Source organism: Ammodytes marinus (assembly GCF_949987685.1).
Source record: "Ammodytes marinus genome assembly, chromosome: 4".
Lineage (NCBI taxonomy): Eukaryota > Metazoa > Chordata > Actinopteri > Uranoscopiformes > Ammodytidae > Ammodytes > Ammodytes marinus.
In genome coordinates this window covers 17144618-17169924 of record NC_137233.1, presented here as the reverse complement: position 1 = coordinate 17169924, position 25307 = coordinate 17144618, and the positions used below count along the sequence as shown (strand labels likewise).

Below are 25307 nucleotides of genomic sequence, written 5' to 3'. Positions count from 1 at the left end.
ATAAAAATGAAGGAAGACAACATAAGTCGCATCATCAGCTGACCGAAAGATGCACTGAGAACTGAGAACCGCCTGCTCCAACCTGCAAGGCAAACTGTGCCGCAGTGGGCATAATCTGATAAGCACTTCTGTCCATCCTGCACTCCGCTCCAGGACATCACTGGAAAGATAGAAGGAAAAAAAAGTAAGAGCGGATAGTTAAAGGGACAGTGCAGAGAAGCTGCGGTCATGCTCATTCAGATTTCCTCCCGGAACACCTGCGATTTATTTGCATCAACCAGAGCCCGGGTCGACGAGTTTTTACAGGGGATGACAGCTGCGCACTTGCGCGTCCCGTGATGTGTCTTTAAAAAGGATTAGTGTGCAGCACAGAATCAACATCCTGCCCCGTTCGCTGAACGCCAGTAGCCTAATTGTCTGCGTTACAAATACAATTTTTATAGCAGGCTATGCGCTGGAGAGGGGACCCTATGCAATGTGGAGGGAACTGTTTTCCTGAGCTCATAGGCTGAACTGGCAATGACATCAGGCTTAACTTGAATATCTCTGCGCTGTATTGAAGCAAGGTGGACCGACAGTGGCGTGAGGTGGCAAGGAGCAATGCTCACACATCCTCCGAGCTGGACATTTTGTGGGGATGTTCGGTGTCCAAAACAAATTCAAGGCATTTAAGGCCATACATCCTGAGCTGGCGAACTGCGTCACTGCATGCGAGTGGTGCAGGTAAGCAGCAAACTCTCCCACCAGCTGGAGAGAAGCATGCTCATCATCTTTCACACACAATGTCGCCGCTAAGAGCTTAACAAGTTACCGGGGATGGATTCAGCGGACGATTCAAGAAAATATCCGCCACCACTGGGATCCACATATTCCTCAGCACCCAATTTAGACTCCGACATCAATGCAAATGCCTGTAGGCCTATATATGAGAATGGGACACACCACAATGTCAACATCCAAAACGCAGCCCTGCGAGGAGCCAGTGACCCCAGCGCGTACCCCTCTGACTACCAGGGGCTGGTTCGCCAGAGGTTCATACGGCGGAGCTTGTGGGTGTCAGACAGCGAGGAGCCGCCGGTGCCGGTGGTGGACCCGCCAGACTGTATCAATAGAAGCCCGGTGCTCAACATCGACCTGCGGACCATCGTGGACCGGAGTCGGACCCGGGTTCTGAACGGAGCCCGGATAGGCCTCCAGGAGACTTCTAGCACCGAGAGCCAGGTGGGACTAAAGGATAGCGCCGCAGAGAGCGGACTGAGCGCCGACGTGAAAAGAGACAGGGGAGAGACCGAGCCAAAGACTGAGGTCGCGCTCTCGGATGTCTCAGGTAAAGCAGGAAGTGACGAGAACGAAGAGGAGCCCGGGATGAAGGCTTCGTCCACTTCACCTGGAGGCCGCTTCCTCAAGTTTGACATTGAGCTAGGGAGAGGGTCATTCAAGACCGTCTACAAAGGTCTCGACACCGACACCTGGGTCGAAGTGGCATGGTGTGAACTCCAGGTGGGTTCATTGATCATTCAAGTAGCCTATAGGCCTACTGCTATCTGGGATCTGCAGGCCTATATTGTAACAGCCATATGAGATCAATAGGTAGTAGCCTACATGAATACTGCCCAAAAAGTCACTTGTTTAGTGTGCAGCGTTGTGCACATGATGCCAAAATTTGGGCCATGTTTCACTGTAACCTTATTCATTTGAAGTTGGAACAGTGAGATGTGTACACTTTTACAATACCAGATTATATCCAACAAACTGTCAGGCCACGGCCTCTCAGGTCAAATATTGTTTTTGAAGGGCCCATGATTTCATTCATGTTTATAAATGTCTAAACATCCAAGACTGATTATGGCTTATTGTTATGGTTATTAGCCTTGTTGTCTTTTCTCTATCACTAGGTTGAGCCACTTGTTATTGAGGAGCAGGGTACCATTTTAGTTATAGAAATTTGTGTTAGCTTATAAATACTTTTATATGAATTATATCGCTTTCATCAAAAGAACAGTTTTGTAGTTTTTTAACGTCCTATTTTTATAAAGCACCCAGATGAACTACCTACCATAATGTTTTCTGTTTAATACTTGCAGTATTTCTTCTCTCCAGTGAGCAGAGGAAAAGTATCTTTCAAAGTATTGTTGCAGGGCAGAGGGTGGAGGGAGGGACTGTCACTCATGTAACTTCTTGTCAGTGCTCTAAGTCACTGCGATTTTAATTGGATGCCTGCACTCTTCTTTTCTCTTAATATTCTTGGGTTTAAATCAAATAACATTGAATTGAAGTCATTCTGCACAGTGTCAGCAGATGAGTTTTAGACACTACTACTGTGATTAGTCAGAATCTTAGGATGGCGCTGTTATAAACACATAGTGCCATAGCAGTGACAGCTTACTGTGTCACTAATCTGTACGTGGTCATCTAATGATCAGTTTACAGTTACACGCTATCCATGTGATATAAAGCTTATGCTGCGGACAGACAGACCTGTAGACGATGGTTGGCCTTTCAGTGCTCAAAATGTTCCTAAGCTTTTACATTCCGTCCAGAGCTAATGACTGGAAACTACATTTAAAAAAACACTTCAACAATCAAGTATTATACTGCAGTGAGAATAATGTAATTTATGCAGTAGTCTTTCTCCAATGAAACCTCGTTTTACTGTGAACACATTCACAAGCTTAGATATCCACAAAACCAATGTGTTTGTACAGATAGGACAAAGCTTTGCTATAGCTTTACTTTAGCTATAATTCTAAGAATTTATAAAGTGCTGACTTATTTTTAAGAATTCCTGGAAATATATGTTAATGTTACTGCTATATCAACATATATAGTCAAATACTGCTTTTTTAAAGTTTTTAATTATAATATACTGTATACTGTGTTTTGTTTTACAGCAAGTCATTTGACCAAGCTTTAATTAGCTGCTTTGATTAGCTATTTGTTGTTTTGTTTTAGTCAATGCACTGGCTGGAACTGGGTTTAGACTTTTCAGAGGGGCCAGAATAATTAGGCTGAGTCAACACCGCAACACTTATTTATGAACCATTCATTTACATAACATTATCATAGTAAAAATAACGTTTGTTAATATGAGGCACAGTCCTGCAGCATGGTTTTATAGATTTAGTGCGGCTTCAAAGCAAAGCAGAGCTGCTGATGCCTTTTTTTCTGTCTTGCTGAAGAATGCAGGTTCACCCCGTCAGGCCAGAGGGAATAAGTGATACAAAATACAGCCCAATCAGGTTTAGACATATAATGAAATCACTATTACGTTGTGCTTATCTCACAGTTCTTGTTGGACAACCGGACAACAACACAGGTCTAGATTGCAGTGAGGTTAAGTTAACAGCAGTGCCATAATTTACATGTAATGAGGCTCAATTTGATGTGAAACCTCAATCAGTCCTTGTAGAAATGTACAAAGTGAGCCCCCTGATCGGTTGCAATCTAAGTTATATATTGGCTCTTGGTTACATTCCATTTTCAGCCATTGGTTCTCTATATTTGTAATCTGAATTTGATAACCCAGTACCATGAAATACTCCATAATGCTTATATATAAATAAACCATTAACTTCAGATCACTCTTAATTTATATATTTTTTCAGTATTGCATGTCTCCTGTAAATAGAAAATGCCACCACAGGTATTTTTAAACACTTCTACATTATTTACTGGAGTTTCAGGATACACATCAGTAAAGGGCATGTATCATGCATGATGAGGCTCTACAGAAAGTGTGTAATGTGTGTGCATGTTGGAACTGAGCATGTTCTTAGGGGAGATCTAGTGATGATTCAACCATTCTGTCCCTGGAGGGGAGGCCTTGCCCTTCAGAACTCCTATGCCTGTGTGCCTCACTCACATAAAGCCGCTGTAATATAGCAGTGTGCCCTTTGGTGCCTGTATACTGCACTTGCGATTGAGTAGGACTGAGGGTGAGACAGCAGAAAAACATAGATGCTCAAAGACAGATAAATGACTCAGATTTGAAGAGGATCTGGTGCCTGGTGTGGAGCAAACCTGACTGCTAGTCTGTTTACATCTTTATCACTAGATGATCAAACATCTACTGAGCAGGTTTTTACCTGAAATGGGCAAATTATGCAACATGATTTAGTTAAATGCCAAACCACTTTGATCTGTGTCTCACTATCGTACGCTATTATTTGTACTGTTTGATGGCTTAGTAATGAATAGTAAACACTGATTTATAGCCCTGTAGTATTACCACACGGATGTGTCTGAGAGTGAATCCTGCTGATGCAGCCCTCTGCACCAAGACGGTGAGAGGGGAGAGAGAGGAAAGGGTGGGTTCAGCTAAGGACAGCCAGTAAGATGTGCAGTATTTGATACGACAGCAAATCAAGGGTTCTGATTTAAATTTTAATTGCAGCATTATGCCCACACTACTCCTCACTGCAATTGATACCAATATATGTGCTGCCAACTTCTTATTTGTAATTTTCTTCATGTGTAAAATGAATCCTCTGTGAAGCAGATTCTGTTGTGTAAGCGCCACACCCGGGGATGATCCTTTCTCTGCAAAGACTCATCAATAATCTGTATGTAAACTGCATAGAAAATTGGACAATATGGACAGAGGGATGACATAAACTGTGACATATTTATCCTCAATAAGGATCCGCTTTATGACGGTGGCTAAAGTGGGAGGTGTATTCTTCACAAAGCTGCACATGATCGCAGACGCATTAGTCTCTACAATGCACAGGTCACTGTGGGCTGTGAATGAAATCTGATCCCCGTCAATAATCAATGCCATGAGATGAACACTAGGTTAATCTGTATGCCCAACATTTAAAATATTAAATGCACCCCTCATCATTATCATTAAAATGGTTGTATTAGGACGGCAGGAGAGAACATCTGGAGGTCATTTAGCATATGGCTGAGCCCATTGGGTTGGAACTGCCATGCTGACAGGAGAGAAACAGAAATGTAGAGGATGTTCGCTGTCAGCTGTTTTACTATTTATACAACAGTCCAGGGAAGCTAGGGGCCAAAGTATTGATCCAGTATACACAGATTGCCTCTGTATATCCAAAGATGTTATAATAAAACTTAAGATTCATACAACGTAAGATAGAGTTTTTCTCCTTTTTTGGGCTTTGTGATGGAAAATAATTGATCCCCAGCCTTCCATTATAAGCTCTTAATGGGATTTTCATTGTTCCATTTTCACCAAAAATACATTTGACATTTACTGATTAAATATGCAATTTAATCTTTTGTTTATCTGTCATGGCAGATATCAGACTATGGCTTCTACGTCCTATGGAAAAGACAAGTCAGGATTCCACTCATAGTTATGATGTGTTTCTGTAATGTGTGTTCTATACAGTAGTGACCGAGTGAATGGTTTGTGTTTACCCATTGAAAATGCCAAAGTTGTGTTCACTCTATAAACATCAGCCATATGCAAATGAGGTTGAAAATGTATTGTATCTCTTTGATTACCACCTTCTTAGAAAAATCTTACTGTAAATAGTGATGCTTCACCCCTCGCTCCTCCTCTACCACTCGTCAAGACTTTGACTAATTGACCACTGCCCGAGCTATTTCTCTGATAAAGCTCCAGGAGACTGAAATAAATGAGAGGGCAAACGTGGAATTCGTCATTTCTGACTTTTAAAGATGAATGGTCTTTTTCTGTTTCCCCAAGGAACGAAAACTTTCCAAAGCTGAGAGACAGAGGTTCAAAGAGGAGGCAGAGATGCTGAAGGCTCTCCAGCACCCCAACATTGTGCGATTCTACGACTTCTGGGAATCACCGGTCAAGGGGAAGAAGTGCATCGTTCTGGTGACAGAGCTTATGACTTCAGGGACCCTAAAAACGTGAGTAATATTTATCTTTATCTGTATCTTTGAGATATCTTGGTATGTCCCCTTACTTAGCTTGTGTACGTTCTTTTCAATCTTATACTTGACTTTATATTTTAATAAATTGCTGATAATAAGACAGAAATATTGGTCCGTTATCCCTACTGGTATTAGTCAGTTTAAGACAAGCTTATAATGAGGTTGGAATATGACATTTCTACATGATGTGTAGTGTAGTGTATGTGTGGAGACTCCAATATTTTGTTCATGATACAAAAATGAAAGGTTGCGATCCAAAAATAGTTTTTATGTTGCTCAAAACCTTATTAATTAACTAGACAAATGAATCCAATAAATACTACGGAAAAGGAAAGTTTCCATGCAGTCGGTGCGAGGAGATTAGTTTGAGAATATATTAGTCATCTGGGATTCATAGACAGTGAGGCAGCTGATGCTTGATGAAAGCAATGAAAGTGCAACAGAGACAGAGTTTATTAAAAAACACTTATCAACACAGAGACTGCTGAGGACAAACCATTAACATTCAATGTTAAAAATGTTCAAAAAAACTAATTCTCTGTACCTGTTGACAACTTTACCATCTATATCATGCTGTATGTATCCATATGTCTTCTCACAGGTATCTAAAGCGCTTCAAGGTGATGAAGCCTAAAGTTCTTAGGAGCTGGTGCAGACAGATTCTCAAAGGCCTTCACTTTCTCCACACGAGGGCTCCTCCAATCATCCACAGAGATCTCAAGTGTGACAACATCTTCATCACTGGTCCTACAGGCTCTGTCAAAATAGGAGACCTGGGCCTGGCAACACTGAAGAGGGCCTCCTTTGCTAAAAGCGTTATTGGTTAGTCACCAGCTAGTGGGCAAGAAACCATTTCATTGAAGTGTGACTGAAACGCATGATCAGAATATTTGTTTTAAAGCTGCTGTAAGTTTCTGTTTTGATAGATTTAGGCAAACCTGTTGCTTTTTCACACTGACGGAAGATATGGATTAACAGTAGCATCTATTTTGCTAATCTGTGTTTACTCACTCTCCTTTTGGCTCTGGCCTTGTCTCCACCAACTTCTGTACTGTACTGTACATATTCAACTCTGCTCCGCCAATGTTCACCAGCTAGTTGCCTACTTTGTCTGTCTGCTGTTTGCTTCTGGGCAGACAGTGATACTGATACAGATTCCTTAGAGTATCAAAATAATAAAGTTGAGGGCTGTGAAACCAGAACAATTACCTGAAAGACACTATAAGCCCCTGTAGAGCTGAGAGGAACGGCACAATCCAGTGATTTTTCTCGTAAAGTTTTTCACAATTGGATGCCCTTTTACGTGCATGTACTCATGTGATACATTAATCATACAGAAACAGCTTATAGCTTTTATAACCGTTTTTCCTAGGCCAATTAACATGGTATCAGCCCACATTTTAGCCAATGTGTTATGAAACCTTGTGATCACTGTTATGTTTCATAGAAAATAACTGTGTTAGCAAAGTGTACATTTTAAGCCTACCATAGTTTGGTCAAAGTTTTATCAAATAGTATAATGACTTTTTGTTGAAGAGTGACAGCACATAATGTTATAAAGTTTCACAGTTCCAAAAACATGGGTGGTTTTTACTGCTCTACTAATTCTTGTATGTCATTTGAGTGATTAGAAAATCCTTGCGATCATGATTAAGTTACTGAATTGGATTTCAGTCTTTGACACTGGTATTGATTCCACTGAAACAGGAGGAACCCCATGATAACCGGATGCAACATTATAATTTGTCTCCATTCTGGCTTGAATTCCCCAGGCACTCCAGAGTTCATGGCCCCAGAGATGTATGAGGAGCATTATGACGAAGCTGTGGATGTCTACGCCTTTGGGATGTGCATGTTGGAGATGGCCACTTCAGAATACCCTTACTCTGAGTGTCAAAATGCTGCTCAGATCTACCGCAAAGTCACCAGTGTGAGTCCATGTGTAAAGATTTTATACACTCACCAGCCACTTTATTAGGTACAGCGGGTCCTTTTCTTGTTAACACATATAACTTATCAGCCAATCAAATTGCAACAACTCAATGCATTTAGGCATGCAGACCTGGACAGGACAACTTATTGAAGTTAAAACCGACCATCAGAATGGGGAAGAAAGGGGGTTTAAGTGACTTTGAACATAGCAATGTTGATGGTGCCAGAAGGGCTGGTCTGAGTATTTCAGAAACTGCTGATTTACTGGGATTTTCACAGACAACCATCTCTAGGGTTTACAGAGAATGGTCTGAAAAAGAAAAAATATCCAGTGAGCGGCATTATATTAGGACGAAAATGCCTTGTTGATGTCATATGTCAGAGGAGGATGGGCATACTGGTTTGAGATGATAGATAGGCAACAGTAACTCAAACAACCACTTGTTACAACCAGGGTATGCAGAATACCATCTCTGAACGCACAACATGTCCAACCTTGAAGCAGATGGGCTACAGCAGCAGAAGACCCCACCAGGTGCCACTCCTGTCAGATAAGAACAGGAAAATGAGGCTACAATTCACACAGGCTCAACAAAAATGGACAATAAAAGATTGGAAAAGTCTTGCCACGTCTGATGAGTCTGGATTTCAGTTGCGAAAGTCAGATGGTAGAGTCAGAATTTGGCGTAAACAACATGAAAGCATGGATCCATCCTGCCTTACACCATCAACCATGCCACGTTAAAAGTCACTTAAACCCTCTTTCTTCCCTATTCTGATGCTCGGTTTAACTTCAGCACGTTGTCTTGACCGAGTCTACATGCCTAAATGCATTGAGTTGCTGTCTTGTGATTGGAAGATTAGCTTTTTGTTTTACAAGCAATTGAACAGGTGTACCTAATAAAGTGGCCGTATTGCGATTACAACAGGTTTCTTCTTAACTCATATTTCTTGTATGACTATAAGAAAAAATGTTTTTGTAACAGCAGGGTAAAGCACATCACGTGGCAGCAAGGGTACATCCTGAACTGACTTTGAAATAGTGCTTGCTAAAATGCCAAATAAACTTGCAGACAGTCACTTTCTTAATTATGCAGTCACATACTCGGTACTGCTGTTTTTGAATGTGTCAGCTGGTGACATGATACATTTAAATGCTGGTTTTGATTTGCAGGGGGTGAAACCCGCAAGCTACTGTAAAGTCAGTGACCCAGAAATTAAGGAAATAATCGGGGAATGTATCTGTCACAGATGGGAAGAAAGGTACGTGGACCATGAACTTTGACAAGTTTCTCTGGGCTTGTGGCACATTTAGTTTTGTAGGTAGAGGTCGATCCTTTCCATAACAATGTTGTTTTCTACTCCCTCGCTGTGACGTGAAAGCCACGTTTTTACTGTCATAGTGACCTTTTGTGCAGGTCAGTAGCGAGTGTTTGTGTATTTCCTGCAGATACTCCATCAAGGACCTCCTGAATCATGCATTCTTTGCCGAGGATACAGGCGTGAGGGTGGAGCTCAATGAAGAGGATGATGGGAAGAAATCCTCCATTGCTCTGAAGCTGTGGGTTGAAGATGCTAAAAAGCTGAAGGGGAAATACAAGGACACTGGTGCCATTGAGTTTACCTTTGACTTGGTGGGAGAGGACCCAGAGGTGGTCGCCCAAGAAATGGTAAACATATTTTAAGTTCCTGAAGAAAATCCTTGTTTATGCTGAATATAAATGGACAATATAGAGTTAGGCTTTTTCTTTATTATTGTTTTGTTTCATTAAAGTGCTAAATTATTATGTGTTACTAAGTGGGTAATTAGAGATCTGAAACCATCAGGTGTTCTAAGTAAAGGACAGAGCCCTTTTTCTTAAGAACAGTTTGAATGGTTCTTCTCTGATTTGAACCTAGGTTTTTGATGTTTTCGGCCTTACTGTGCTTTGTGTTCCGCAAACTGGCTTAATATGTTGACACGGCCATGGCCATGGCCTTGGAAACAAAATAAAATCATATTGGCTTGCAAGTGTCTGGAAAAATCCATTCATGCTTAAAAATTGTTCATACTCAGTGCATGGGGAATATTAAGCAGGAGATTACCATAGCAACACTTCTTCTGCTTTGTGCCACATAACTAGTTAACTCTCAATAGTAGCCTTAAACCAGCCTAACCATGGATTATATTTTCTACAAGCAAACCTTCACACAACTATTTCTTATTCTGCCTGTGATAAATGGCTGTGGTTTAAGCACAGTATTACACAATAAAGGTAGTAGAGGTCATGCAATAAGGTACCTTTGACATATTTGGACCGCTGGTGCTGGATTATTACCTATGAAGAACAGTATCATCCCACTACATAGATTCCTGTGAGTATACTAAGTATCTTATTGCAATGCAGCTACTTTGGAACACAACCTTTTAATTAACTGGAAGTTGGTAAGTGGTCATGTCTATAAGGATGTCAGGCCTGTACTGTATTGATTGAAACTAGAGCATTTGATCAGTTCTTCTACGTACACTTATGAGAAGGCAGGAAAAGGCAGGAGTAGACAATGTAGATTTGTTGATTTATTTCTTGAAGTATTGCGTTTCAACCTTGACTTGTTGGTTCTGAGCTAAAGCGGGTGTCTTACCTGTGTCCTGTAGGTGGAGTCGGGCTTTTTCCTGGATTGTGATGTGAAAGTAGTCGGGAAGTCCATCCGCGACCGCGTGGCTCTTATCAAATGGAGGAGGGAGCGGACTGTGTTGTCAGAAAATGGCGAGCCAGTTGGGAAGAAGACGCAGCAGAACCTACTGCAGGTGCCCGGTGCTGGTCTACCACAGACAGCCACGTTAGCTACAACTGATTATGAGGAACAAGAGTCGGAGCAGCAACCCCTGATCTGCACCGTGCCAGCCACAACAACTAACACATGTGAGAACCTGCCATTAGAAGCACATGTGGAATGTATCATATAAAATATACAACATCAATCTTTGGTAATAAGTCTAACCATTGTTTTAAGTCACTCAGCCATTTAGCAGGAAAGGCAACTCTGACTTGAAATGGTTAAATTAGTCAAATATTGTTTGTGGATGCAAGAGAGAAACTGTTGCAATTGTAGCATAGTTCCAACACCTATTAGTCATCAGACACCCAGCTTTAGAATTTTAATGAGAGCCGCTCCACTTCTCCCATTGCCTTTTCCTCAGTGGCTGTCCCTCCTGCAGAGGGCATCATGGCGAATTGTAAAGTTGTATTCACTCTGTTATTACAGCTGACAGTGGAGTGAGCTCCGCCATGCAATTGGATGATCTAAACAATCAACAAAATGGCCTCTACCAGTCACCTCCAGAGCCCATTTCCACAGCTCAGATCATCTACAGTCCTCCTGCACAGGCGGCTGACCCACAACTGAGCCAACGGCCTTACCAGCAACCCACAGCACAGGCCTCACACGCAATCTACACACAGGCATCCACTCAATTACAGCAGGAAGTCTACCAGCAAACAACAGGTCAGCTGCATCATGGAGCCTATCACCAACCTGCAGCGGAACTGCACCAGGGGCCTTGTCAGTCTCAGATAGTGAGTAAAAACATTTCTTACATGTGGGAGTTTTTTTAAATACCTTAGTGCCCCCCTCCCCCCCAAGTTATTTTCAGATTTTCTTTTGGGAATAATAGCTGATCAGCGTCACAGCAGAGCGCCTCCCTGGTTGAGATGTCACGGCGTAGGACAAACTCCTCCACTAAGACTATGAATCCCAGCCGATGTCTCCTGTCTGTCACAGGATTGTATTCGGGCACAATAGTGCAGAGACACTTGTGCATGCAACATACTGCCTATCCTTTAACTCTTCCCAGACTCAGTCATTATGATCTCTTCTTGGCTTTCCCCCACGTCGACACTCTCAACATGACTCAGCAAGTCATTCCAGGTCACCTCTCCCTCCCCTGAATTTACGAGCTGCCTCAGAGCTGCATCTGAGTGTCCCATCCAGCACCACAGCCGCACCACCACTGCAACGCTTGCATGTCTCTCCTCCTGAGGGACAGGACAAAGGGAGGCAGATGTGGCTAAGCGTATAGACATGAGACAGAGCCTGTATGTCCCACTCTTCTCTTAGCCCACATCTGGACAGGAATTTGCTGTCCACACATGACAGTGAAGGCAGACCGGATCCACTGCTAGGTTAGATAAGGAGGCTGTATGTGGACAGAGTCCTGCTTCATCTTTCATGATTCTGCCGACTGCTCTGCTCCTCTGGCCTTTTTCATGACAGTAGCAAAGCCGGCCCGATAGCTAGCTACCGCTCCTTCTTAATTCAAAATATAGGCTTTAAATCCTCAACTCTTTATTCGATGAGTAAGGTCGTAACATAGCAAACGAGTGTGGCAGTGTATGAAATAATATGCCACACAGTCTCCAGCAGTATGGCTGTCTAAAGATTACCAACAGAACTTCCTTTTCCAATTTAGCTTGCTTTATTGCAACCTCTTTACATTCTTGCTCATAACTAACCCTGCTTTCGACATTTTAGCCTTGAGCTGGATTATCATCATGTTATATTGAACCTAACAAACAGAGTCCAATACATGTGATCTCTTTTATGCGTTTCTGACAGACAGTTTCTGCTCCAGCAACGCCAGCCCAGACTGTGCACCAGAGCAGAGAGACAGCACAGAGCTTCCCAGCTGCAGTCCCCGATCTACAGCCGCAGTTTACTGCCCAACCCAGCCAGGAGCAGGTACTGCATGCATCTAACTGTGACGGGGCGGCAGTGGCGAAGTAGGTAGGGAGTCTGCCTCTGGAGTGCAGGGTCGGAGGTTGGATTCCCCGCCTACCCACATGTCGAAGTGTCCCTGGGCAAGACACTGAACCCCAAATTGCTCCCGATGGTTCAGACAGCGCCTTGCTTGGCAGCTACTGCCATCGGTGTTTGAGTGTATGTATAAAAAATGTGTATTGTGAAGCGCCTTGTGACCCTGGTCTGTGAAGGGCGCTATATAAATAAAGCTTACTTACTTACTTACTTACTTACTTACTTACAGGCTCTGGCAAAAGCTGTAATGAGACACAAAAAGCAGCAATTAGGTGGAAAAAGTTGAAGTCTCGCATCAAAGCCTTCTCAGAGCTGCCTGTCATGATGACTTTAGTGTTTTTGGATCGCTGGTTGTGGTTTGGGTTAGTTATAATGAATCTATTAATGGTTATTATTATGACTATTTCCATTGAAGGAATTCAGTGTCACCCATTAATTATGCTATTGTTAACTAAAATACTCTGTGTGTGTATCTGTGTGGCGTTTCACGTTTTTCCTTCCAATTTGTTTTTCCTCCTTTTAGAGCAATCTCCAACCAGCTGCTGTCCTGCCAGAGGTAGAGCCATCATCTGTTATAACTTTCTGCTGTCTACATATAAATACAAACTAACATCGCAAACCACGCAGAACATTTGAATCACATTACCTGCCCTGCAGCCACATTTTATTAAGAAGAGTTTAGACCAGAATATCTTGTCAATTTTATTCAGAATAATTTTGTATTTATGTACAATAATATTCATACTATCCAGTTAAAATAAGAACACATTTGTCTGATTTGCTTTCTTAGCTGTTATCTGCTGACCAGCCTACATCTCACCTGAGTCCTCCTGACATATCTACCAGTTCTCCACTGTCAGTCTCCAGTGCTCCTGCCCCACTCCTGCCCCTGCAAATCAGCACACAGGTGCGTTGTGATAGCATTAGAAAAGGTCTAAACATCCTATCCAAGTTAAAATAGTGCTCAGTTGCATACAGGGCATGTGAATGCTTTTTCTATCGAATGGTTTCCTTTGTTCATTTTATATAATTTTCCCTTTTTCTTTCCCAGTTTCCCTCACCATATCCTGTTATTCAAACAGGGGGCCTCAGGCCCCTTCCCTTCCCACTAAGTCCTCTGCCATCTTCCTACAGCAGCAGTGGCCCTCCTTTGTCTAGCGCACACTTCTCACCATCACCCCGCCATCCCTCCCTTCCTCTGATCCCTCACGCTGCCTATCCTTCTTTCCCCACTCCCGGCACCCCACAGACCCCTCTGTCCACACCTCAGCACGTGTCCAATATGGCACTCTCTATTCCACTCCTTGCCATGGCCATGCCCCCTGCAGTGTCCCAGCAGCAGGGCGGCCCTCCCATTTCACAGGCAAACCTTGGTAGCTTCCATGCCATGCATCCCTTACCTCTCTCCCAGGTACAACCCACCCCATACCCCGCCCCCCACCCTGAGCCGGACCTGGCTGAGCAGCCTGTCCAGGTGAATATGTGACTCAGTTCTCACTGTAATGGTCATGGGCAATCAGTAGTACTAAGGTGGCAATGTGTCTTGATTGCTGGTGTAATGCATGCAGGTCATGCAGGATTTAGAGGTGAACAATATTTGTATTAACTGTTGAATAATTACTTAAATTTGCTGTTGTTTTGTAGTTACAGGCGATTACACCTCAGAAGAGTCTGGGAAATGTCCAGCTCTCAACTCCAGTCCACCCTATCTTGCCTCCTCCCTGGGGAAATGGACTAGAAGCAGACACCCATACAGCTTCAGCTTCAGCTACAGAAACTCAAGACCAAGCACAAACTCCAGCTCTAGCCTCAGCCCCAGTTCAAGCATCCGGTCCAACTTTTGAACCACCAAAAGTCTCATCTACAAGCTCAGATATTTCTTCTGCAATTGATAAAGCCCAGGTTCAATCCGCAGCCTCAGTCCCTGCCCCAGTTCTGCAGCCTGCTGGCATTCAGACAACAAACTCAGCGTCTGAGTGTGCAAGTCTGGCCACGACTCAGCAAAACCTTGAGTCCACACCTGCATCGAGCACCTTTCAACAAGAGCCCAACGTGGAGGTATGGATGAAGCCAAAGTTTTTACAATTTTGAGTGTAAAAAATATCTGTAAATAAGCATATTCACAAAATAATTGCATCTGTGACTTTTTATTGTTAATCAGAAAACATAATCAAACCATAGACTGCCTTTAGAAATTGCAGTATCATCAGTTGTCATCAACTGTACTACTGCCCTTTTCTCTGTCTATAGGATGTGTTTCAGGACAAACCAGTATCTTTACCCAGCCTTGCCTATGACAGGTGTGTGTCAAGTTTTTCACCAACTTTCACCTCTTATCAGATTGACTTTTCTTTATATATTTTTACACTGTAAATGTGTCACAGAGAGGTGATTAAATGTTTTCAACTATTCCTTTTAAAGTCTCAACTCAGATGTGGCATCTGGTAAGGAAACAAGTGATGGCTATGACAGCTTGGCCAGTGGAGGAAAGGGGGAAGGAAAACCCAGGAAACACCACCGCAAGTCTGCCCGCACACGTTCCCGGCAAGAAAAGATCAGCAAACCCAAACTGAGCATGCTCAACGTGAGTCACGTTGGTGTCATTTGGGACAGTTGTATACTTTTTCTTGTGTGGCTATTTCTGTGTTGTGAAATGTAACCCCTGTCCACACACAGGTTTGCAACACTGGTGATAAAATGGTCGAATGTCAGCTGGAGACTCACAACCACAAGATGGTGACATTTAAATTTGATCTGGACGGAGATGCTCCAGAGGAAATCGCCACTTACATGGTTAGTTCAACCTTTTACAGTTTACAGTATTTGTCAGCTTTTGCTTTGACATTCATCATTTTTTTCCCCACGTCTATGCCTACAGGTAGAGAATGGCTTTATCCTTCTGTTAGAGAAGGAGGTTTTCATTGACCAGCTTAAGGACATTGTGGATAAAGTAGAAGACATGCTCAATGAAGACATGGAGGGGGAAAGGGCCTCCGCCTTGAGTTGTAGTCCTCAACAGAGCCAGGTTTCTGAAGGTCTGGCAGGAGAGGTAAGAGGGGCGTAGATATAGATATGCTTATAGCCTCTACAGGTGCACTATACATGGTTAGGAAATGGATATAAACACATATATGCAGTGGCAAGGCAAGGGAAAAGAAGCATATTGACTGTATATCGCTCCGCAGAGTCAGCAGCCTGGAGCACCTCAGCCCATCTATCAGCAGAATGGTAAAACAATGATCTCTCTCAAAAAAATGTATCCATATGCACGCCCAGTAAACCTTTTTAGCATATGTCACATTCACTTGTAAAATAAAGAAAAAGAAAAGAAGAGAAGAAGGTGGTAATCCTGGTCTGAATTCTTGCATTGCAGTTCTTCATACAGGAAAGAGATGGTTCATAATCTGTCCTGTAGAGGAGACGCCTACATCCAGCCAGGAGACCCCATCTGATGGCACAAACACGCAGTCTCCTGGGAGTTCTGCCACTAACCAGCCTCCAGACAGTGGCACAGTAAAGCCGTCTGCATCCAGAGGTGACATGGTTTTCTACAGAGCAATTTCAGGGGCGGCTATGGCTATGCAGTTAGAGCTGATTGCAGGGTTGGTGGTTCATTCCCCCCGCCTCAGGGCAATACTATGAACCCCAACTTTATCCCAATGGTTAGCATGACCCCTGCGTGTTAACTGCTGCCATCGGAGTGTAAGAGTGTCTGTGTGAGTGGGTGACTCAGAGGCAAAGAATTGGCTGGGTATTGGCAAGGACTTCAAGATACGATATACACAACGATGTATGGGTCACAATATGATATTTAACTATACATTGCAATATGTTGCCAAATTGATTTCTTAGCACAGCCCTACATACTGTATAAGCCTGGTCCATTTACCAAGATTTAATGAGTTAATTTATCAAATGCAAAGACCCCCTACAGCTCATGTGTGCAAAATCCACATTTATCCACACCCTTTCTCTTATCTTATCTTATCTTATCTTAATTATATCCGATTTTGTTTTTCCTCCTGCAGAAAATGGCTCGTCCTCCACAATGTCTGGTGGAAGTGGAGGCTTCACCTATGACGTGTACGGATTCTGCAGCCCTCCGATAATGTCCAACACGGACCCTCTCCTCTTAGCTATGCTGTCTCCCCCTGTGTCCGCACCCCCCACCCTTCAGTCACTGTCATCAGTGGAGCCTGCAAGCGGCTCTGTGCAGCCTAGTGTTCATCAGGCTCAGCCAACTCGAGCCCCACCATCCCCACGCACCACCTTCCCAGTGGACGAGTCACAGGGATCCCCTTCTGGCTCCGTCTCCCCGATACATGCGGCTCAGCAGATGGCCAACATGACGTGTCCCGTTTCTATGGCTGACGAGGTGCCCTGCTGCCCTCTGGTCATGCCTCTGTCTCTGGATGTCAGCGGTTTACAGAGTGAGTCTCTTCTCACTCCTCTTGCACTCCAGGAGCAAGGTTCAGGCACTGATCCACTGTCCCTCTCCTATGCGTCTGCGGCCCGGAGCGAGCGCCCGCAGCAGCAGCCGGTGGTGCTCCACCAGCCCTTCTCCAGTGTGGGAGGGACCAAAGTGCCCTCACTACCCCAGAGCCCGGCGCCATCACAGCATGCTGGTGCAGGGCCCGGTGAGTTGGATGGCGAAGGCCGGCTGGGCCGCGGGGGCTTTGTAGACAGCACCATAAAGACACTGGATGAGAAGCTAAGGAACCTGCTCTACCAGGAATACGCCCCCATGTATCCATCGGGCAGCGCTGCAGAGACGCCCGGCTCCGGCACTGAATACTTCCAGTCTCCTCCCGGTCCAGACAGCGCCACAGGAGGCTCAGGAAACAGCACACCAGGGCCCATGGGGGAGGGACGCTACAGGGCAGGAGAACAGCTGGTAAGCACAACAATCAGTAACTTCTGAAACAATGTCATATTTTTGTATACATTACAGTTGCCGTATATTCACATACAATTTAGTTCTTGAGCTGCTCTGGGGCTAACACATGGTATCACACTGTCTCACTCAGTAGGTGGAGTTAGTGAATTGTATGTGTTGTAAGTATCAACCTACTGCGGAAGATTGTGTGTATTCGCTCTCGGTCCTTACATTAAGCCTAGGACATCTATAGGGATGGACTCAATGCACTATTCATTGATATCCAGCATCATTTACTTGTAATGAATGAGTGTGTGTGAGAGTGTAGTGCGATTTTTACAATTCAAGTTCTGCCTCAAAACTGTTCACATACAGTAACTTAGACTAACTAAACATTTCGATGCCGTGTAGACCTTTTGCAAAACAAAAGAAACAAACAAATGTCTCCTACAATGTGCCTAAAGTGACCTTGTGGTTATATTGTTTCCTGTGTCATTTGTATGACGTTGACTTGTATGAAGCAAATATTTCTGATTGAGTTGTTGTCTGGTTTAATCTATGTAATAAAAGACCTGTCAATCAATTTGGGAATGATGGCAAAATGAACATATTTTATTTGCATATATTAAAACGCTTTAATGCAGTGTATTAAATGACTAGGGAAGGACTTTTGCACGCATTTCCCCTACTAGTTGTTCTAGTTTCTTAATGTAGGTTTATATACAGTAAATACAGCGAATATATGGCATTATAATTTTTAGTACATGACAGCTGTTGATTGCCAGATGCATTAAAAATATGATTAACTTTGCTGAAATGCCTGTTGTATACACTGAATTCCTTTTAATTGCTTAAGGGATTTGAACAATAGCACTGCCTAAAATGTACACAAGATGCAGTAAGATTTTATGAGAAATACATATCAATGTCATCATTCCTAAACCTTCTAGTCGGTGTTAAGAGTTACTGTATATAATAGGACAGTGATTAATGGCTTGTATTGTAGATTTCCCATGTCTCTGTTTTGTTCATCTCTCATCCTGTCACCTCTGTTAGCCTCAAATTCCAGAGAGAATGGATAGTTTGAGCACATTGAGTGACTCAGCCGTGTGTGGTACGTACAACAGACACTAATCAAATCTAACAAGACTGGTGGCATCATTAACTTCTAACTAAATTCATATTTTAGTGTTTGCATCAGTGCCAAAGTGTTCACTGTTAAGGGATTTTTTGCAGCTTCCCTGTCAAGAAGACACGTTCCTCACTCTGTGTCCTGCTCTGGGACAAGAGGCCGATTTAAGGTAAGAAAAGGGAGACTTTCCTGACATTTAAAGGGCGATTATTAATTATTGAATGTGAATTATTTTCACATTGGTTCGACTGCATTTGCTTTAATTGCATTTGCTATTATTGTCTCTGTACCATGTTTGTTCTTTTCTTTTGGCAGATAATCTCTGTTCCTCCTGACGTGGCCAACAGACGGGATGTGAAGCAACGAAGCTGGAGCAGCGCTGCCTCACCGGCGCACCCTGCTGGATACAGTGAGGACCTGGTTCAGGCTGAGGCCATGGCTGCCTCCACCACCATTGGCCGTTTCTCTGTGGTGAGCGCTGAAGATGACATTCTGCAGTACACGCGCTGCAGCCGCTACTCCGCCCCGCCTGATTTCTACCTGGACACACCTCCTTCCATGGCCAAGCGGGGCTCTCTGCCTCGTGCCCTGACCTCGCCCTCTGTGCCCGTGGACGTGACGATCCACGCTCGGTTCCTCTCCTCAGACTCGGGGGCCGAGAGCAGCCCTGCCAAGATGCCTCCCGCCAACCCGTCTCCACACACTCGCTCCGAGCGCAGGGGAAGTGACCTCATGAAGCGGGCGGTGGCCTTCCTCCGTCGCTCGGGGCGCAGCAGCAGTGTGCAGAGCTCTGACTCACCCAGTAGGCATGGAGGCGTGCACGGCTCGGCCTACGCCAGCAGCGACAATGACTCAGAGATGGAGGACTCGGACATGAAGAGGGAGCTACAAAGGCTCAGAGAGAAGTATGTACAGCCAGCGGTTTATGTTTTGGCCTTATTTATTGTCTTTATGTGAAAATAATTTAGCAATATAGCTTGTTAAGTGACTGGTGTATTCCTGCCTCCAATCTCTTCAGACATCTGAGGGAGATCTCTGAGCTCCAGGCGCATCAGAGGGGGGAAGTGGAGTTTCTGTATATGAGGCTTGGTAAAGCCCCTCCTGCAGCCCTGGGTCTCTCACATGTTGCACCCAATGCCGGACGTAGGAAGAGGTCCAGCAAGCACAGACTGAAGCCAGGCAAACTTCTCAGCCCCCTGGTCCAACAATTTAGAAATGTCACAACCAAAAGTAGCGACTTCAACAGGTCCAGTGAGTACCATAACAGGATCTTTATATTTACAGCCAGACTGAGGAGAATAACATTCTGATGCTTGTGTGTGTGTGTGTGTGTGTGTGTGTGTGTGTGTGTGTGTGTGTGTGTGTGTGTGTGTGTGTTCAGGTGCTGCTGCTACAGGTACAGGTGAGCCCACAGTGAGTTTAAACGGCTCTCCAGCCAAAGTGTCTCTCCCGACTCACGGCAGGGCACGGTCGTGCACCAGCCACCTTCCCAGCTCAACCTCAGAGCCCGTGCAGACTCAGCAACCCTGTTCCCTCAAGGGCTCTTTGTCTTCAGATAATATTTACGCTGGACTACACGGAGACGGCACCGGCACACAGGCTCCAACCGGACAAGGTGAACACTTGCAACACAACAGACAACAGAACATCTTATCTTGACAGCCTTTGCTCTAATACACACATTGATATATCTAGATTCACTGGAGAATTTAAAAAAATATATATATATACGTATATATACCACATATAGATGTGGTGTTTTATTTATAAACGTTGGGTAATTCAACGTGTGCTCTTCTTACGCTGGTGTCTTTTTTCCCTCTTTGATTATACTCCTCTGCAGGCTGGTCTAATTACCCTCAAACACCTGAGAGAGTGACCTATAAATCGAGTAGCAAGCCACGAGCTAGATTTCTCAGTGGGCCTGTGTCTTTGTCTATCTGTTTGTATCTCCTCTTTTCTGGCATAGCTTCACTTTTTCTGTTGTCTATAATTTATTTTCCACAACTCTTCGCTCACCGTTATCTTTTTCCTGTCTTTGCCAAACTATTTTGCAACACTGCTGGTTTTTGTTTTGCTACGCCTCGCACTTATCACTGGACTTTAGCTTGAATTTGTGCCTGCACAGCATTGTATTGCTTATTCAAACCTCTGTTTTGAACAAGGAAAAATATTTCACTGATTGAATGTTATTTTAATTTTCTCATCATTCCTATATACTGCACCAGTTTCCTCGGTTTGAAGTTTGTGGTTTGGATAATCAACATTGATTCCAAAAGTAATGGGCATTCCCTCATTCATAGTGTGTTCTTCTGATGCTTGTTCTGTTTATCCACCTCATAACATGCACATTGTTGTTACTTCTCGTCCCATGCTAGGAAATTGTCATCTGCATGCAACATGCACCTCAATCTGCTAGACAATCTGTCATCTATTTCAACCTCTCTCCTTCCTCTTTCTTATCTCTGTCTATCTAGAACTCTTAACACTGCACATGGACATGGCTATCAGCTGGACCCATTGCATGATCTTCCTATTAGATGTACTTATTTGTGTCAGGGGACTGATTGCTTTGTTTATCTGTTTGTTAGTTTGACAGTTTGCTTTTATTTTGGCCTCTTTTTTGCACTGCATCTTGTTATAAGAAATTGTTACCAGCCAATGGAAAGGATCATTTCTATTAAAAATATATTTGTCTTATAGGGACAACACTGAAGAGACTGTGTCTTGGAAAAGAGCGTGGCAGCAGTACGTAGAATTAAAAATTCATTATTTTTAAAATCATGTTAGCTTATATTGACTATAGTTGAATCAGCTCAATAAACATTTCACGGAATGTGTGTTTGTGTTTCTTTTCAGGATCTGGAGCCGGGCCAGGGAATACCAATCAATCACAGCAGCCGCCTAATGGTGCCACACCCCCTTCCCATCAGCCAGTGATGGGACTGGCCCAAGCTCAGGCCAATAACAGCAACAACAAGACAGCCACATACACTGGAAGATCCATGGATGCCAATGAAAACAACCTGCCTGAAGACTTGCAACGGCTGATGGACGACTGGGCCCAGGAGGTTCTTGTTATCACCCACAGGCCGCGCACTAACTCTCTGAGCATCAGTGGACAGGAGCTTTGGCACCAGGTTGTGACTCGAACACATGGACAACTGGCTAGTGCTTCACAAGTGAGTTTGTGCTAGTTATCTGTCATCTTCTGTTCAACCAACCCTGTGGTCAGGGATGTAAAGTAGCGAATTACATGTACTCGCGTTCCTGTAATTGAGTAGTTTTTTCGTGTAGGCTACTTGTAATTTTTTAAGTGATTTTTAAAACCTATACTTTTACTTTTACTTTGAGTATGTTTATTTTGAAGTATTGTACTTCGCTACATTTTATATCACCTGCGTTACTGAGTAAAAAAATAGATAGGGAAAGGAGAGAAAAGAAAATAAATATCGCAGGGGGGTTTTGTTTTTACGGCACAATACCGGAAAATAACTAACACAGTGAATGATCGACAGGAGAGAGAACACATTGCAAGTAAATGATAACAACAAACATTGCTTCCCTCTATCATTAAAACAACATAATCCTAGTTAAACTATCATTGTACCGCACGTGAAGACGTGAAGGCTTTTAAAGGTCACATATTATGCTAAATGCACTTTTTAAATGTGTTCCAACATATCCATGGGTCCACGGTGTGCCTAGAGACTGCCAAAATATCAAAAAATATAACAATCTCTCCTTTTCTCACTCCCCCGTTCTGAAACCCCCACCCCTCCCCCCAATATACTCCGTTCAGAATTCTCGCGGTTTATGACGTCATAAACTGCACAGCCACATCCCCATATTTTCTTTATATGTCCATGCTTCACCCCCACATTAGCAGTAGTCTATGATAACCATTTCTTATTGGTCCACGGCCCCAAGATCCTCTGGAAAATGTTCCGAGCGACAGCCATGTTGCTTTCCCCGCTAAGCGACAAGATGCCCATAGTAGCCTACAGCCTGAATGTTACATACACCAACACAGAATGCTTTTGCTCATACTCCACTAATTTATCTTAACCACAGCAGTCTATGCCTCGTTTTTAATAACACAACGGATAGGAAGCTACTTGTGGGTTTTTTCAAACAGTGAAACTGAAAGAAATGTTTTTATTGGTATTTTTGCCTGACTGGTGTATAGCTATTTAGCTTTGGGACAAGCATTCAGCTTTTGCTCATAAAAACATAATTCTATTACCCACACCAGTCTGGAAATGCCTCGTTTTTAACAGGACAAAGGATTGGAACTTAATAGTGTGGAAGTCAACTTTGAAGATATTTTTTTCACTGATTTTAGTGGTATTTTTAGTTTATTTTATCTGAGTCTTATTTTTAGCGTTAGCGCCCATGTAGCTTCGGTTGCAGCACCAAGTTTTGCTCATAACACGCTGTTTATATTCCCCACAGCAGTCTGAAAATGACTCGTTTTTAACATGACAGAGGATGGGAAGATATTCCTGTAGAAATCAAACTTTGAAGCTACTGTTTTCACTGGTTTTAATGATGTCAGGTCATGTCAAACTGTTCTCAAAGTATGGCTTAGCTCCGGCCGGGTAAACACTAGCCTTGTTCGACATGTCGCCGTCTTGCGCAATTATGACGCTCGGCTTGCTGAGCGCACAGCATTTTTCCAGTATTTTTGTTGTGCGCTCAGCAAGACGCGCGTCATAGTTGCGCAGGTCTTGCTCAGACCTGCGCAAGTCGAACGAGGCTATTGTGTTCGCAGTCACGCAGTGTCTCTCTAGTATCGCGAGAGCACGGCAGAGACGGTGGGAGAGTCCCATGGACATATAAAGAAAGCCCGGCAGAGAGGTGGGAGGGGCCAGCCAGATCGCACAAATATAGGTCATCCTGAGACCAGAGGACAATCAGGGTATAGAGAGGCTTGCTACAATAAATTATCTGAACGGGTTTTTCAGCAAACATCTAAAAAAATAAGTATTAGGGACTACTTAGACCATATTAAATTGACAGCAAAGTGCATAATATGTGAGCTTTAAATGCAGCAAACCTTTCATCCAGCCGTGCGATCGGCCCCTCCCTCACCTGCTGGTTTAGCTTTCAGTTTAACAGTGCAGAGTTGGATGGAGACGGTGCGTGTTGCCGGGAGCTTTGAAAAACTTCCAGAAGACGGCAGAAAGTCAGCCTTTGGTCGAGAAGAAAGGTAAAACTAATAGACTAAAATAATGTGCAAGATATGTTACGCGCGGACACGCGAGATGACATGCGCGACCGTGAGAGAGAGAAAAAAAGGCATATGCGACCCAGCTGCACCTCAAAACATCACGACCTATTAGTTTACTCACTTTAAGTCGAATCCAAATGGTCTATGACCAAGCAATAAAGGAATAAAAAACACAGGAAGTTTAAAGCTCCTTGACTCTTGCCACCACATCAGTCATCAATTAAGAACACTGTAGCCTACAATGCAACTTGCTTAACCAGCCAGCTCCATGAGATATAAATAAAATATGCCCTCACATTCCTGCTAGCAAAAGACGTGCCCTATCAACAACATTTGCAACGGTTTATTTTGATTTTGACACTTATTTAATTTAATTATTAAAAATATGTTTTACTTAGGCTATTTGCATTTTCCTTGTTTTCAGTTCAATTAGGATATGTTTAAAGTCAAAAGTCATGGTGTCAAATGTTAAATAAGTGCATGTTGCAGTTCTTAAATCAACGAATAATTTTCTATAATAATTGTGATTACACAATGTCAATCAAACTAATCATGATTATGATTTTTGTCAATCGAGCAGCCTGCAATTTCCATGGTTTAGATCAATTATACACAATTACATTATTAGAACTGCAGTCTGTTTAGGTCTGTAGACCGGTTACATTCCCATTCCCACATTGACAGACTATTTGCTCCATATTTGCTTATCTAAAGTATAATGACACAGTATACATCCATACATGTGTGGTGACATGATTTGTTTAATTTGTGCACTTTAATTTGTAAAATTGTTGCATTAATTAAACAAAACTAGTTTGAGATTTATATCCCCTTGTCTATATATATAATGCCCTACACTGAAGAGACCCCTGCCCCCTCCCGCTGTTAAAAGGTAACTAGTAACTTGTACTTTAAGTACATTTTAAATCAGCTACTTTTTCACTTTTACTTCAGTAGATTTTTAGACCAGTACTTTTACTTTTAAAAATTAAGTAATCATACTTTTACTTGAGTAGAATGTTTTTGTACTCTTTCCACCTCTGCCTGTGGTCATAAGAAAAGCTTAAACAAACTTTACAAGATTGTGTACCCACACTATTTATTGTATACATGTAGTTAATCATTGTTGGGGAGATTAATATTTATCCATTGCCTAACCACTTAAGGTATCAACATGGACTGCCCCAGGTCCAGAGGGCAACAGTCTCCCCATGCCGTGGCTGTCAACAGTGAGGAGCAGCCCTTCCATACGGCCCCCTCCCAGTTATCAACTCCACTCTCCTCCTCCGTTCAGGGCTTTGTCCCTGTCCTCACCGCTCTGTGTTAGCCAATGGCCTGGCTTTCCTTTCCCTCTTCCTTCCGGTGTCTTTGCCTTTCCCGCTGTGCCCTCAGCGCGGGACAGCCCCGGTCCCTATCCGGCTCCATCATATCAGCCGCCTGACCCCAAAGCCAGGACTCTGTAA

The 25307-nt window shown here is 43.3% G+C and overlaps 1 protein-coding gene across 1 annotated transcript; it reads left to right on the top strand.

Moving 5' to 3' along the window:
- Positions 1-816: 816 nt before the first annotated feature.
- Positions 817-25307, top strand: wnk2 (WNK lysine deficient protein kinase 2; the record flags this gene model as incomplete). The annotated part of the gene is made up of 29 exons (XM_080026558.1): positions 817-1500; positions 5681-5853; positions 6479-6699; positions 7650-7807; positions 8984-9072; positions 9260-9479; positions 10445-10712; positions 11056-11366; positions 12406-12528; positions 13127-13159; positions 13394-13510; positions 13655-14077; positions 14248-14661; positions 14854-14903; positions 15025-15187; positions 15280-15396; positions 15482-15652; positions 15789-15831; positions 15977-16138; positions 16632-17497; positions 18536-18593; positions 18716-18780; positions 18927-19516; positions 19630-19862; positions 19993-20226; positions 20455-20553; positions 21315-21359; positions 21471-21793; positions 25011-25307. The coding sequence occupies 29 exons, from the start codon at positions 817-819 to the stop codon at positions 25305-25307; spliced, it is 6750 nt and encodes a 2249-aa protein (XP_079882684.1).